The sequence below is a fragment of the Canis lupus genome, chromosome 27 (genome assembly GCF_003254725.2).
Source record: "Canis lupus dingo isolate Sandy chromosome 27, ASM325472v2, whole genome shotgun sequence".
NCBI lineage: Eukaryota > Metazoa > Chordata > Mammalia > Carnivora > Canidae > Canis > Canis lupus.
This window is the reverse complement of record NC_064269.1, coordinates 36,269,259-36,283,329: the sequence shown is the minus strand read 5'-3', so window position 1 is coordinate 36,283,329 and position 14,071 is coordinate 36,269,259. Positions and strand designations below refer to the sequence as shown.

General features: G+C 35.1%; 1 protein-coding gene across 3 annotated transcripts; it reads right to left on the bottom strand.

Annotated features, from left to right (window-relative positions):
- Positions 1–4,108: 4,108 nt before the first annotated feature.
- On the bottom strand, positions 4,109–12,474 carry LOC112665372 (C-type lectin domain family 2 member F-like). Of its 3 annotated transcripts, none has more exons than XM_025455039.3 (5): positions 12,314–12,474; positions 11,710–11,802; positions 7,319–7,506; positions 6,389–6,495; positions 4,109–4,263 (listed from the first exon to the last, which is right to left on the bottom strand). In XM_025455039.3, exons 1-5 carry the CDS (start codon positions 12,378–12,380, stop codon positions 4,149–4,151), a joined length of 570 nt encoding a protein of 189 aa, XP_025310824.1. In that variant the 5' UTR covers positions 12,381–12,474; the 3' UTR covers positions 4,109–4,148. The 3 variants fall into 3 exon arrangements, with proteins under 3 accessions (XP_025310824.1, XP_025310825.1, XP_025310826.1); XM_025455040.3 differs by lacking the exon at positions 12,314–12,474 and adding an exon at positions 11,882–12,016; XM_025455041.3 differs by lacking the exon at positions 11,710–11,802 and having other exon boundaries at positions 12,314–12,472.
- Between the last annotated feature and the right edge of the window lie 1,597 nt (positions 12,475–14,071).

The following is a 14,071-nucleotide window of genomic DNA, read 5'->3' as shown; positions in this document are numbered from 1 at the left end:
TTCAAGACTTTCCCTTTATTATTGATGTTTTGAAATTTAGTATCTATTATTAAATTATAAAAAAATCCTTTTAATCATTTTTGCTCAGCACTGCATATGCTTTTTCAAATTTTAGGCTCATATTTTTCTTCAGTTATGTATTTTTTCTTCTGCTACTGCTAAGAGTATGTCCATCCTCTTACACTTCACATACTCTTACACTTCTTACACTTTCTGGGGCTCCTTTATATACCATAGTTCTGAACTTTTTTTTTTTTTTTTATGATAGTCACAGAGAGAGAGAGAGAGAGAGAGAGAGAGAGGCAGAGACACAGGCAGAAGGAGAAGCAGGCTCCATGCACCGGGAGCCCCATGTGGGATTCGATCCTGGGTCTCCAGGATCACGCCCTGGGCCAAAGGCAGGCGCCAAACCGCTGCGCCACCCAGGGATCCCAGTTCTGAACTTTTTAAACACAAATTTATTGTTTTGTTATTTTTCAATGATACCAAAGAGACCTATTCAGTGGCATGAGGATACAAATTCTATCTGATATGAAAAATTAGATAACAATTCATACTTGAACAAGTGTCTAGGTGTATGAGAAAACAGCATTCCACAGATATCTGCTTCCACCCTTAAAAACAAAAACCCCAGAGAAAAGTACAGAAGTGAGGAAAAAGCACATAGATTTGAGAAATTAATGCAAAGGACTGCTAGAAACTCCTTTGGAGTTCTAAGGCTACTCTATGTGCATGCAAGTGTGAGTGTGTGTGCATAAGTGTGCATAAACGGTGAGTGGTAAGGCTCAAGATTTGCATTTGGGAGATAAAGCAGTGCAAGGATACAAAAAAGAAAATGCATTTGGGGACAGTTTTTGCTTTTTGTTTTTGCTTTCTTGCATCTGGTCTTTGGACAATTATTACATGTTCTAGAGCCAAAAAACCACTCAGCCCTCCTGAGCATATGTGATGAGTATTCAAAAGCTATGCTGAAAAGAAAGACTGAATTTATTTTATTGTGGTAGAAAATATAATTTAGCATTTGAACCACTTTTAAGTAAATAATCAGTGGGATTACATATATTTATTAAATAAAGATCTTTCTAATCAAAATTTCTCAAAATTAAAATGGAGTGCCTTGTAAAACAGAGATATTATCACTAAGAATATTCTGGTATAGAAATTTCTGCTATACTCAGTTAATCTTTACACTTCTTCAAATGCCCTCTTCAGCCTCATTACATATCTTCAAGCCACTTTCCAGATTTTCTATTTTCTATAATATTAAGATGATGATTTCCTATAATATCAGCAAAAGACAAAGGATACCTAATGATTCTGAAAGTCAAGCTGACCCAAGTACAAACATTTGGAAACATCTTCACTCATCGTAGCAAGACATTAGCTATTTCTGTCTATCCTTGGTCTGTGCAGGCCGAGACAGGGAAAGCAATCTTGTTTACAGGATTGGGCAAAACTGTGGTAAGTAACTTCTCTTTGTTGTAAAAGTACATTTAAAAAAACCTTTGTATTGTGATATAATACACACACTATAAAATTCACCCCAGATATCTTCATATTTGCAAGCTTTCTCTCAGAGAGATAAAATTCCATACGTTCTCCCAAATTTTGCATTACTTTACAGAAATGCTTCCTCTGCCTCATAAACTTTAGTAGTTTTCCTCTATAAGGGGTCAGCATTTTTAGGCTGTCCTGTATCTTGGGTTTTTTCTTTTCCCTTCATTCTCCCTCACTCAAGGAAACTTACTTGTCCTGTATATCTAGTTATCATGCCATGCAACATGCCGCTCTGGAGTGATCATAGCAAGTGTGGTGATTGACGAGATCAACATGAGAGAACTAGAAGGTGACTTGTATACATCTATCACGAGAAAGTTTCTATGTCTAACAATAGTGAAACAGTTGGCAATCAACTTACTCATTTAATCCAAGGAGAAGCAGTGTGAGTAAACAGTCACACCAGTTCAGATGAGAGATAAAAGTAAACAGGCTCATTAAGATAAAAATGGAAAATTGACTCATCCTTAAGTGTATACACATAAAAGTATCATGAAATTGACAAAATATTTTTGTCCTCAAAAAATAAAAATATTCCATGTAGCATATTTAGTAAGACACATGGAAAATCATATTTATTTTATTATGGCACTCCTTTATCTCATTCCTTATTTTTATAGAAAATCAAATATTTCCTAGTAATTACACACACACATTATTCAGTCTATATAGGTTCAAAGTTCGTTATTAATGTGACCTTGAGAAAGCTGCTTAAACTCTGTTGCTCAGTTCTTTCTTCTACAAAATTGAGAACAAAAGTATACTTACCCGTAGGAATGTTACAATGATTGAATGAAGTACTACATGGAGAATACTTAGAATGATGACACCTGGCATTTATGTCAAGTCTCTATCTTCTATTATCTATCTATCTATCTCTCTTCTATTATCTATCGATCCATCTGCCCACTCACACCCACACACGCCCACACATACACATACACACATATTCTGATACATCTATCACTTTAAAATCTACTTATGGATTTTATAGCATACATGCAAACTAAAATAGAACTGTATATTCTTTGAAGATTCTGTGTATGAAGATGTATTATGCTTTTAAATCATTTTCAGTTATTTTTAAATCATTTTAAGTCATTCATTGGTTAGATTACTGATCCACCTTAATGGTAAGAATCAGCATTTCTCTATGGATTTGTTATACAAATTTATGACAATCAAATTCTGTGCATGTGCATGTCTCAGTGTTCTGTGCAGAGTCAGCTCCCTGTTTATTTCTGCAAAATTGAGAAGCTTATATACAGACACTACTGAACATCCACTAAGTTTTACTTAAACATATTAGGATAGTTCGTCCATGCCTTGTGGACATTTGGAAAGAGCTACTTTTGGAATCAGAAAGACCTGATTCTAATCTTGGGTCCAGAATTTGCTTCTTGGACTTCTGGAAAATTACATGAACTCTCTTCATTGGATATTCTTTATTGGTCTTGTAGGAACACATAAATTCCTCATTTTCTTTGGAAGGCTATTAATGACAAAGTATGCTGGGCACAGAAAGGGCTGGGAAGCATTCAGTGACCTTGAACTTTTCTCCCCTTACATGCTCTCTTACAATTATGCATACACATATATTAAAGCACCTCACATTTTGTATTGCAATTACTCTTTCCTCCCAAGCCTGACAGAGGCAATCAAGTAGTTTAGCAAAGCCTAAAATAATCTTTCATTTGCTTAGTATTTAAGAAAAATTGATATGAAATATTCTCAAAACATAATTACCTGTTATGCTTACAAATGTAAAAGAAAATATACATTTAAATATTAAAATGTGCACAAATTTTTAATGAAAACTAGATGTCGATCTTCACTTTTGGTCCCTTAGATTCCTGATCTGTGAAAGACCAGAGAAATCTCCATGATTTCTTCAAGTCTCCAGGGCTTTTTCCTCACATTCTACTCTCTAAATATTCATGTTTTGCTCACCATGACATATCCCAAAACCCAATTCCTTCAGTGGTTTCAGCAAGAACAAATCCATGTAATACAATTCTTCAGCTCAGTGGCTTGAATAAAAATCTAGGAAACCGTAAAAAATTGTATAAATTTATTTTCAGGGGATTTGGTCTCTGACGGTGATGCAAAGTAAGAAATCCTAATTAATCTCTGATTACTTCTCCCATGGCCTTCTTTCTGAGTTCTAAATGAGCTACATACCACTGAAGGTTGAATGGAACACCCAGCGCTCACTTCATGCCTTATCTCTTATCTTTTGTAGGCATATTTAATTGAATTTCAGATAAGTAGGGGAATCTTGCACTCGTTTCTCTTTACCCTACAATCTGTTTCACTGAAGCATGCTGTTAAGTCAGTCATGAACAAAGACCACCATTACACCCTTAGGCTTCGACGCATCGACTAATGTGGTTTAGCAATATCATGTAAAAATTCAGTTTAGCTTCTTGACTTCTCAGATCTAAGTTATTTCAATGAAGATAAAGGTCATCTAAAATTTCATCAAGCAACTTAAAACATATGTTTAATGGGAAGGAAAATATATCCATATGAATTTATAATGCATAAAAGATCATTTTTCTTTAATTATTTTATTATGGGGGACCCTTTATCTAAAGACAAAGGGCTTCTCTGCTGCATATATATTTTATTGCATCATCACAGCTGGTACTGCTTATGCCCTTCTTAAACATGAAGGCACACGTTCCATTTCCTTCAATTTTGAACCTGGAACAAAATAAGAAGATTAATTATTTACTGAACCTCATGAAACATAACTAAGCACAGCCTAAAATATGTAACTTTGGTGATCATGTTTCAAAATATGCAATGAAAAAAGAGTAGAGAGAGTGCAATGAACTGCTTGTCTCCTCTTCATCACCTCAGGAAGATGGTGGGGGAAGAAACAAACACCAAGGAACTTCGCTGCCATAACAACAAAGAATTCTGGAACTTAATATGGTTTTACAATGTAGTAAACATTGCAAATCACTTTGTGAAGGATTAGATTCTTCCTTTTGTACATAAGAATAAAAATAAATATATTTAGCCATTTAAAGATCATATACAGGGAAAGTATAACTGATATTTTTATTGACTCCTCCTCCTCCTGCACATATTTAAAAACTGATCTATCTTAAGGCTGAAGTAGATGTTCAATTATCCATTTTATGAAACCAGTAGCATAGTAATACTGAAATATGTTTTCTTTACTTGATGGACTATGAAAAATGTAAATAATCATAAAATATCTAGAAAATATTTTCTAAATTTCTATTTTAGGTCATATGAAACATATGCAATTGAAAATTCAAAATGAGGAAAAGAAAAAGAACGTTGAGTTATGATGGATTTCTAGTTCTATGGCAATTAAAATGCTTTTAGCAACTTCATTTTCTGGTGAACTTTGTATCACTCACTGGTGTACACTTTTCTTTTAGGGTACCTTCAAACTTTTATCCTGTTTATTTCCAAAATATATGTCTATTTCTGTGCCTAGGCATATCCTAGTGCCAATTTTTATGGGCTTAATTATGTCCTTTCCAAATTCATATGACCTAACCCCTAGTAGCTCAATCATATTAAGAGATGAAGTGTTTAGGGAGGTGATTAAGTTAAAATGAGATCTCTAGAGCTCTAATCCAACATTACTGGTGTCCTCATAAAAAGAAATTTGGATGAAATAGGCATGTACAAAGAGGGAGGACCATGTGAAGGCACAGAGGGAGAAGATGACTATCTACAAGACAAGGAGAGAAGCCTCAGAAGAAATAAACCCACCTGAAACCCTGATCTGGGATTTCTAGTCTCTAGAACTCTTGTGTACACTGTCTAGTCTACAATATTTGTTGCAGTTGCCACGACAACTAATATACCATCTTTACCCAACTTCTAGTTTTTACTTCTTCCTCATCTTTTTTTAAGTGGGACTGTATACAATATATAATAATCATATTAAACTGCCAATATTTTCTCTCTAGAAAATACTATGAGTATTAAGTTTGGTAGGCTGAAAGTTCAATTTATGTCATACTTTTTCTTATATTTTTCAAAGTTGGCTATCCTCAAATCATTGTGTGTGTATTTTCACCTCAAACAATGATAACAGAAATTTCTCTATTATTAGAAAATCCTGCTATTTATCATGTCATATGCTTCATATAGTATGTAGCACAAAATGCCACAAAACTAGTACAGTTCCTATTTATAGTAGGTGCTAAATAAATTGCAGCTAGAGGTTCCCTCCATGGGACCTCAATATTCTTTATTTTGCCTTCTTCTCTCTGAAGTTGAAAAAGTTACATGTTTTAAAAACAAAAATGGAGGCAAGAAGTATAATTAAGTTCTCCAAGCTAAGGAACATAGAAAAGTTTGAAAATGTTAAATGAAGGTCATCTAGAGCATATGTTTTGTCTCTCACACTCAACCTCTTCCATTTCAGGACACCATTTTCAGGACACACTTTCAGTGTGGAAAGTGTAGGCTTGAATATACTCTCTCGGACTCCCCTATCAATGGTAGTCCACAGCAACAGCAAACAAACAAACAGAAGCAAGTCCTCAAGTGGAAAGAGGCAAGGATCAAACTAGTTTTTGTTTAGTCTTGGATAAAAAGAACACCTGTGGTACACATGTAGTATATACAGTCCAACATACCATATAAAAGGAGATGTTTATATTTGATGCCAAACCCTCATAAGGGCTATATATTTGTCTGAAGGTTCTCTTGGGCATCTATATATTGACAGTCTTTTTGGGAGATAATGTGGAGGAAACTATAGAGGTAGCTGATTATAGACTTAGAATCTGTACCATGCTTAACACATTTAATAATAAATGTTATTAAGGCTTACCAATTGTTGAATGCATCTTCATTTGCCCACATCCAGGGTGTGCTTGCATTTAGCTTCTTTAGTCCAATCCAATATGAAGAAGGTCCCAGGTAAGGCATCAAAGATTCCTTTTATGAAACACAGGGTACTATAGTGGATGTCTCCTAGTTTTCTCATTCTCACTACCTCCAGTGCTATGGCCCTTCTTTGGGCCCATTATTCTCTTGCTAGGGTTATTGCAACAGCCTTCTACCATGGCACTCTGCTTTCATATTTACCACTCACTAACTCATCACAGTAAAGAAAATGATTCCTTTAAAATTTATCTCAGATCATGTTACACTTTTATGTTCTGCAATATCTCCCTATTTTACTTAAAGGAAAACCAAAGTATTTACTATAGCCTCCAAAACCCTAACCATCTGCATCCCTCACTTGCTCTCACACTCTAGGCACATTGGCTGGTTTTTATTTTTTCTATTCCTTAAATATTCCAGGCATATACCTACCTTACGGTCCATCTTCTACATGTTTCTTCTTCCTGGGAAGCTTATCCCCCAGATATTCATTCCTCAGACTAACTCTCTTTTCCACTTTACAGTTTTGCTTAGTATCATTATCTCAATGAGAAAAGATTATCTAGCTTGCAGCCTACCCACTTAGAGACTCAATATCACTTATGTATCTCTATATCATACATATATTTTATTTATGTATATAAATATGCATATATACATATATCAAAATTTACTAACTTCTCATGTACTATGTAATTTACATACATTTATTATGATTATTTTTCATTCCCTGTCTCTTCCTTTGGGATGCAAGCTTCATAAAGGCAAAATCTTTGTTTTGTTGACTGATAGATCACACCCTTGAAGTATACCTGTCATAGAATAGCTACTTAATAAATTAAATGAGATTTATATTGCAAAGGAGAAATCTAACCACTTCATTCTTGGAGTTGAATATGGCCAGAGATCCACGATAGGCTATGCAGTTTGCTTGGCCATCTATCCAAGTTTTTTCATATTCAGATTGAAAGAAGCAATTATTGCGGATTTGGTTCCAGCCTTTTGGACATATAGTTTCATCCTCAGAGCATGTATTGTCTTCAAATATCTTTGGATTTTTAACTAAAATTAACATAGTGGTGGAAAAAAATGAAGAAAGTGTAAGAGAAAGGATGAGTCTTAACCCTCAGAATAAAAGATATATTTCAGATTGAGGAAATATATTTTACTTCGATATTCAATTTAAATTATTTAACTTCAAAAGTCAACTCAGAAGAAGAAAAGATCAAGAACATAGCATGAAAGAAATCAGCATTGAAGAATGCAGGTGTATGCATTATTTAAGATAGCAATAGTGGACAAACAAACAAAGAAACTCAATCATCTCTAGCCAGTTTCTGCCCATTTATTTATAATACTGGGATTTTCTCTATTCATTTATTTCTTTTCCTATAATTTGCTGAAGTGCCTGGGACATGTCTCAATGTACATAAACCAATTGTCTATACACGTAACATTAGAGGACTGGCTTCCTATTGCTGGCTTAATTGAGACTAGATTGTCTTTCAAGAACAGCTTCCCCCCCCGCCCCCCAAAAAAAGAATAGCTTTCCTTCAGAAGTTAAGGTTGTTGCTTTGTTTTTAAACACAAAACAATGCAAGGAAAAATATTTGGAATTTTACTACCTTTCTACTATCCACTTTTTATTTTCCAACTTATTGCATGCAACTAGTTAGATGAAGTTACTTGGTAAGGTATAGCCCTGAGAAAAACAAGGCTCACCAAAAGGACACCTCTTCACAGTTGAAATAAATTACTGCTTCATAGTCAAGCCTATGAATAAGAGAATTTTCAAACAAGACAAGAAGCCAGCGGTGTAGGACAATTCATATGAGCCCTGGTATTAAAGCCAAGTGGAAAAATCGGGTCACCAAAATTACCTGTAAGTTCAAAATAATTTTAAAGTTTCAAGTTTAAATAAATAGCTAATATAGTACAAAACTCAAGTGCTTGGTTCAGAACCTGGGTTACCAGAAAACTCAAGTTTTGTCATTCATTCACTAATTCATTCATTCATCAACTACCAGTTGAGCTTCTATCATGTACCAGATATTTCTGTATGTCTAGGAATACAACAGTGTACATAACATACAAAAAATCCTTGCTTTTATGGGACTCACATATCTACTAAATTATATAGTTTGCTATAAAATATATTAGAGTAAAGGAGGTTAGGATTACTGGTGGAAAGAATTGCAATTTTAATGCAGTCGTCAGGATAGGATTTAACCAGAGAGTAATTTTACTAAACACTTGAAGGAGGTAGGCTAACGAGGGATATGCATGTATAGGGGAAGATCATCCCCAGCAAAGAGAAGAAACTGTACAAAGGCCAAGGTGAAATGCCTGGCTTTTCTCAAAATTGTGAGGATGCTTGTATGACTGAAGAAGACTGAGTGAAGGGAAAAGTAATAGGGGATAAAATCACAAAGGTAATTGGGTGAGTGAATCCAACAGTCTTGTGGACCGCTGGCAAGATTTTGGCATTATGCCAAGGAATGAAAAACTATTGCAGTATTTTAAGCATGTCTGATTTGGTTTTGAAAATTTGTTTAAAACATATTCTAGAAGTGTACTGTCTAGTAATTTAGCCACTAGCAACACACGGCCATTGATCATTTGAAATATGACTAATCCAACTCTAAATGTCCTGTAAGTATAAAATACACACTTAATATCAAAAACTTTTTTAAAAGTGCAAAATTTTTAAAAATATCATTGATACATGGTAAAATGTTAACCTAAAATTGTCAGGAGGCAATAATTAAGCAAAAACATTTTTTTAAAGCAAAGAATTGCGATTCAGGGTATATAGATTTGAGTAGCAATCCAAATAGCATCCGACTAGGGAGCAAAAGTCAGGGGATTTTAAAGACAAAAAAAGGAATGTTTGTATATATTGTTTACAAAGAATTTTAATTGGTGCTGGTAGCAGAAAACTACTCTTGGCTAAGCATAATTGGTGGCTAAAGCTTTCAATGAGCAGAAGTCTGTAACTGTAGCAAGTTGCAGGAGTTTTTGCAGAGTCCTTGGAATATTTGGGGTTAGGCCCAGCTCAAAAGTTCAGGAGGACATATGTAAAGGCCCACCTTCTTAATGACCTCCTGGATACATTTTAAAACACCTTGACATAAAAGATTCCATTTTATTTTACTTTTCACACTGGGTTAAATGAAAAATGCAATGAAAACTATTTCATTTGCGTTTTACTTTTTCAGTGCAGCTTCTAAAATATAAATTACATTTGTGGCTCACATTTTTTCACGGGACAACTTTGCTATAAGAGGTAAAGGGCAGAAGAAGGAAGAACATTTAGAAAAGAAGATGTTGGCTAGGTACAAGATGATAGCAGAAGTAGTGAAAAGTACACAAATTCTATTATATTTTGAAAGACCAGGAAGAATTTGCTGATTATTTGGGGGAATATGGGAGGGAGGAAAAAAAAGAGTCAAATACGACTATAAGGTTTGTTTAAAAATTAGAAAGACAAAGTTGCTATTTTTTGAAATAAGGAAGATCACAGATAGAAGGGGTTGTGTGAGAGAGAGACAGACTAAGATTTTAGCTGGGACAATGTTAAGTGAGAAGTTTATTAGACAGTCCACTCGGTGGATTTAAAAATTTGGAATCCAGAGAAGAGACCCAGATTGGAGATATGTATTTGGAGGTCATCAGAATTTATGTGACTAAGTTGTAAGTATAGTATGGTTCAGATTGCCAAAGGTGCAAGCGTAGATAAAGAAGGGATCTGTTCAGAGACTGAGCCCCAGGGCACCCCAAAATTAAGATGTCAGGGATAAATGAAAGAATAAGCAAATGAAAACTGGGAGAAGCAATAAGTTAGGAAGAAAGCAAACCATGGGAGAATGGTGTCTTGGAAGACAAATGAATAAATTATTTCCAGGAGGAGAGACTGCTGGATGCCGCAAAGAAGTCAAATAAGAGGAAAACTGAGAATCGAATGTATTTAGCAATGCAGAAGTTGCCAATGAGCTTGAAAGACAAATTCAGCAGAAGAAAAAGGAAGTGGAGCCTGACCAGAGTAAATTTAACAGAAAACGGGAAGACAGAACAACTTAGCAAAAATTTTTTTCAAGGGTGTTGCTGTAACGAAGGAAAAAGAAAGAAATTGGTAGCTAAAGAGTGAAGACTAATGAATTTTTTTAAGGTAGGAGAGAGAGATGTCACCATAATATATCCCCATTGCTGATGGGGATGTTGCAGGTGTGGGTGAAAAAGCTATAATGTAGGAGAGAGAGAGAGGAATATTATAGTCATATAGCTGATTGGGTGAGAAGCTATAGAAACTAGTGTAGAACATGAATGCTCACTCTACAGTACCAAGATTCTAGACAGAGTATATGGGTAGGGATAAAGGTAAGAAAGTAGTCATGGTCATGAGAGAATTGGGAAGTTTTCTTATGATTTCTATAATTATTATAATTTATGAGGTAAAAAGAAAAGCAAAAATATAGACTTGAGAGTGAAGATGAAGAAAGAGCCATTAAAGGTCTGGAAAAAAAGAAGAAAGTATAAACTAATTATCTATGGACATAAGATAATTAATGCTGTAAGGGAAAGGTGATACAACTGCTAATCCTCACCCACTTCTTTTGAACTCTATCACATTTACACTTGATAGGATTCTGACACTCATGTTCTTTCTCTCATCTAAGGCGTTCTTTCATAAATGCCTGCTTGACTTTAAGGTTCAGGACAAATACCTTTTTCTTCCCAAAGTCTTGCTTGACTACCAAAAGCAGACTTATAATCTCCTCTTCTTCTTCATATTGAACATTCTTCTATTTAGCAATTATTTTATTGTTAGTATTTGCTTACATGCTTGTTTCTTCCATCAAAGATTAATTCCTTTCAGTCCAAAATCCCTCCTCATTTTTTTTTTTAAAATTTCGGTGGCATCATTTCCTGGTACTATGCCTAAAGTTCAATAGATATTAACAGAGTAATCTTTCTATAGGGCATCTGGTAGAGTATGTGACTCTTCATCTGAGGGTTGGAAATTGGAGCCCCACATTGGGGTGTAGAGATGACTTTAATAAATAGATAAATACGCTTAAGAAAAGAATAATCTTTATAGAAGGCAAAGCAGATGACTAGGTTAGAAAAGCAATTAGATGCTCTGGCTGGGAGATTGCTTTCTGATTCCAATTGTTCAATGTTAGGGAAGAAGAGGCTAGTCAGTGGTATCAGACTGAAGCAATGATAATACAGTTTACATATTTTTAGCAGAAATTGTTTACTTACATTTTCTAGGAAATCCTAACATTGCCCAAAGAAGAAAAACAATGCCTCCACATATCATACTTGACATGACTAGCATTTTCTTCGTTATTATACCTAAGGAAGATTCATGTCATTGTTTATATTCTATAGAAAAGCAACAAGCAAGGAAACAGAAAACTCAAGTAAAATTTACCTTTTTCTCTATCTTCTATATGTGCTACTCTTCACAATACAGCAATTAATATCAGAAGAGTGAGAAAGGGTTTTCAGAGCTAACTTCTCAGCAGCAAGTCTCAAAAGTGCTTTGGCTCCACTTTTTAGAGCCATTTCTGATAACTACTTTACTTACTCAATCTTCTTGCCTTGGATCCAGAACAGAAAACCAAACTTCATCCTGGTATTTTTTATTGCTGCCTCTTCCAAGGGGGAAAAATCAGGTGGAGAGGGGTGGATCCACCATTTCTTTGAAGTCTTTTTTTTCATTAATGAAATGATGGCCCTTTTTATTTAAAGGCCAGATTATGAACAATCAAAGAACACAAGCTGAGAATCAAGAAAAGAAGCTAGGATAATCACGGGAGGCTCAGTTCTTATACCCGAGGGCAAGATCTGTGGCCCCCCTTACCTGGCCTCTTGACCTCCTGCTCCACAACCTCCACCCCATCCGTATTTTCAATCGCTTCGCCTTCCATCTCCAAGGCTCATGGAAAAGGCTGTTGGGCTAGGAGGCTGGAACAGTAACGGCTTGCAGGCAAGCACCAACTGCTACCCTTTTACCGGGGGCGTGGGCTCAACAGCCTGGGATTGGCTGGACCGCCGAGAGGACTCTGAGAATTCAGTCTCTGATTAGCTCCTTACCTCCCACCTGCTAACTCTCCTGAACAGGAAGAGTCCCATACTCCTCATTTGGGGTGCCTTTATATAGTCTCCCTAAAAATCACAAAGTTTTACAACATATTGTAACCTGTGCATGTTTGCCAGAACCACAAGGTGACTTTTCTCCCGACTTTTTAAAATACATTTTTTTTCTATTCTTCTTAATTTTTAAGTTCTAAGTTTACCTGTGGACTGCTTAGGAAAATTTGATATAAAGAAACATGTTTTTACATATTTTCATAGTATTTGAATGAAAGTTTGTTTCATATACAGGTAGTCCTCCCTTTGCACAGTGGAATAGGATGATAAAAATGACACAGAAGCTAAAATGATGCCATACTATTTTAATAATCAGAGGGGAAAATTATTATTGTTCCTGGACTTAAAATTTTTAAAAAATATTCAAAACCCTGTTAATCTCCCTCAAAAACATACAGGGGATAAAAAATACTATAAAACTATTTTTAAGAACATTGTACCTAAAACATCAGAAACACTGAGAATTCAAATCCTTTTATTTTTTTAAAAAGCCTGAAAACTTACAAAAGGTACTTTAAAAATAAAACTGTACCACTGTCTTACACCATATATAAAAATATACTCAAATGGATTAAGGACCTAAATGTAAAACACAAAACCATAAAACTCCTAAAAGAAAGCGAAGATAGAGGGGGATCCCCGGGGGATCCCCTGCATGGCTCAGCGGTTTGGCGCCTGCCTTTGGCCCAGGGAGCGATCCTGGAATCCCGGGATCGAGTCCCACGTCGGGCTCCTGGCGTGGAGCCTGCTTCTCCGTCCTCCTGTATCTCATGCCTCTCTCTTTCTCTCTCTACATCTATCATGAATAAATAAATAAATCTTAAAAAAAAAAAAGCATAGATAGAATTTGATGGACATTAGTCTTACCAACGTTTTTCCAGATATGCCTTCTCAGGCAAGGGAAGCAAAGCAAATATAAACTATTTGCTACATCAAACTAAAAAGCTTTTGCACAGCAAAGGAATCCATCAACAAAATGAAAAGACAACCTACTGAATGGGAGAAGATAGTTGCAAATGTTATATCTGATAAAGGATTAATAACCAAAATATATGAAGAATTCATACAACTTAACACCAAAAAAGCTTAAATAATCATATTTTTAAATGGGCAAAGAATCTGAATAGATATTGCCAAAGAAGACACACAGATGTCCAAGAGATACATGAAAAGAGGCCCAATGTCACTAATCATCAGGAAAATGCAAATCAAAACCATAATGAGATATCAGCTTACACCTGTCAGAATGGCTAGTATTGAACAGACAAGAAATAACAAATGTTGATAAGAATGTAGAGAAAAAGGAACTTTCATGAACTGTTGGTGGGAATGTAAATTGGTGTAACTACTGTGGAAAACAGTTTGGAAGATCCTCAAAAAATTAAAAATAGAAATATACAATCCAGTAATTCCATTGTTGGGTATTTATGCAAAGAATGAAAATACTAATTTGAAAAGTTATGTGCAC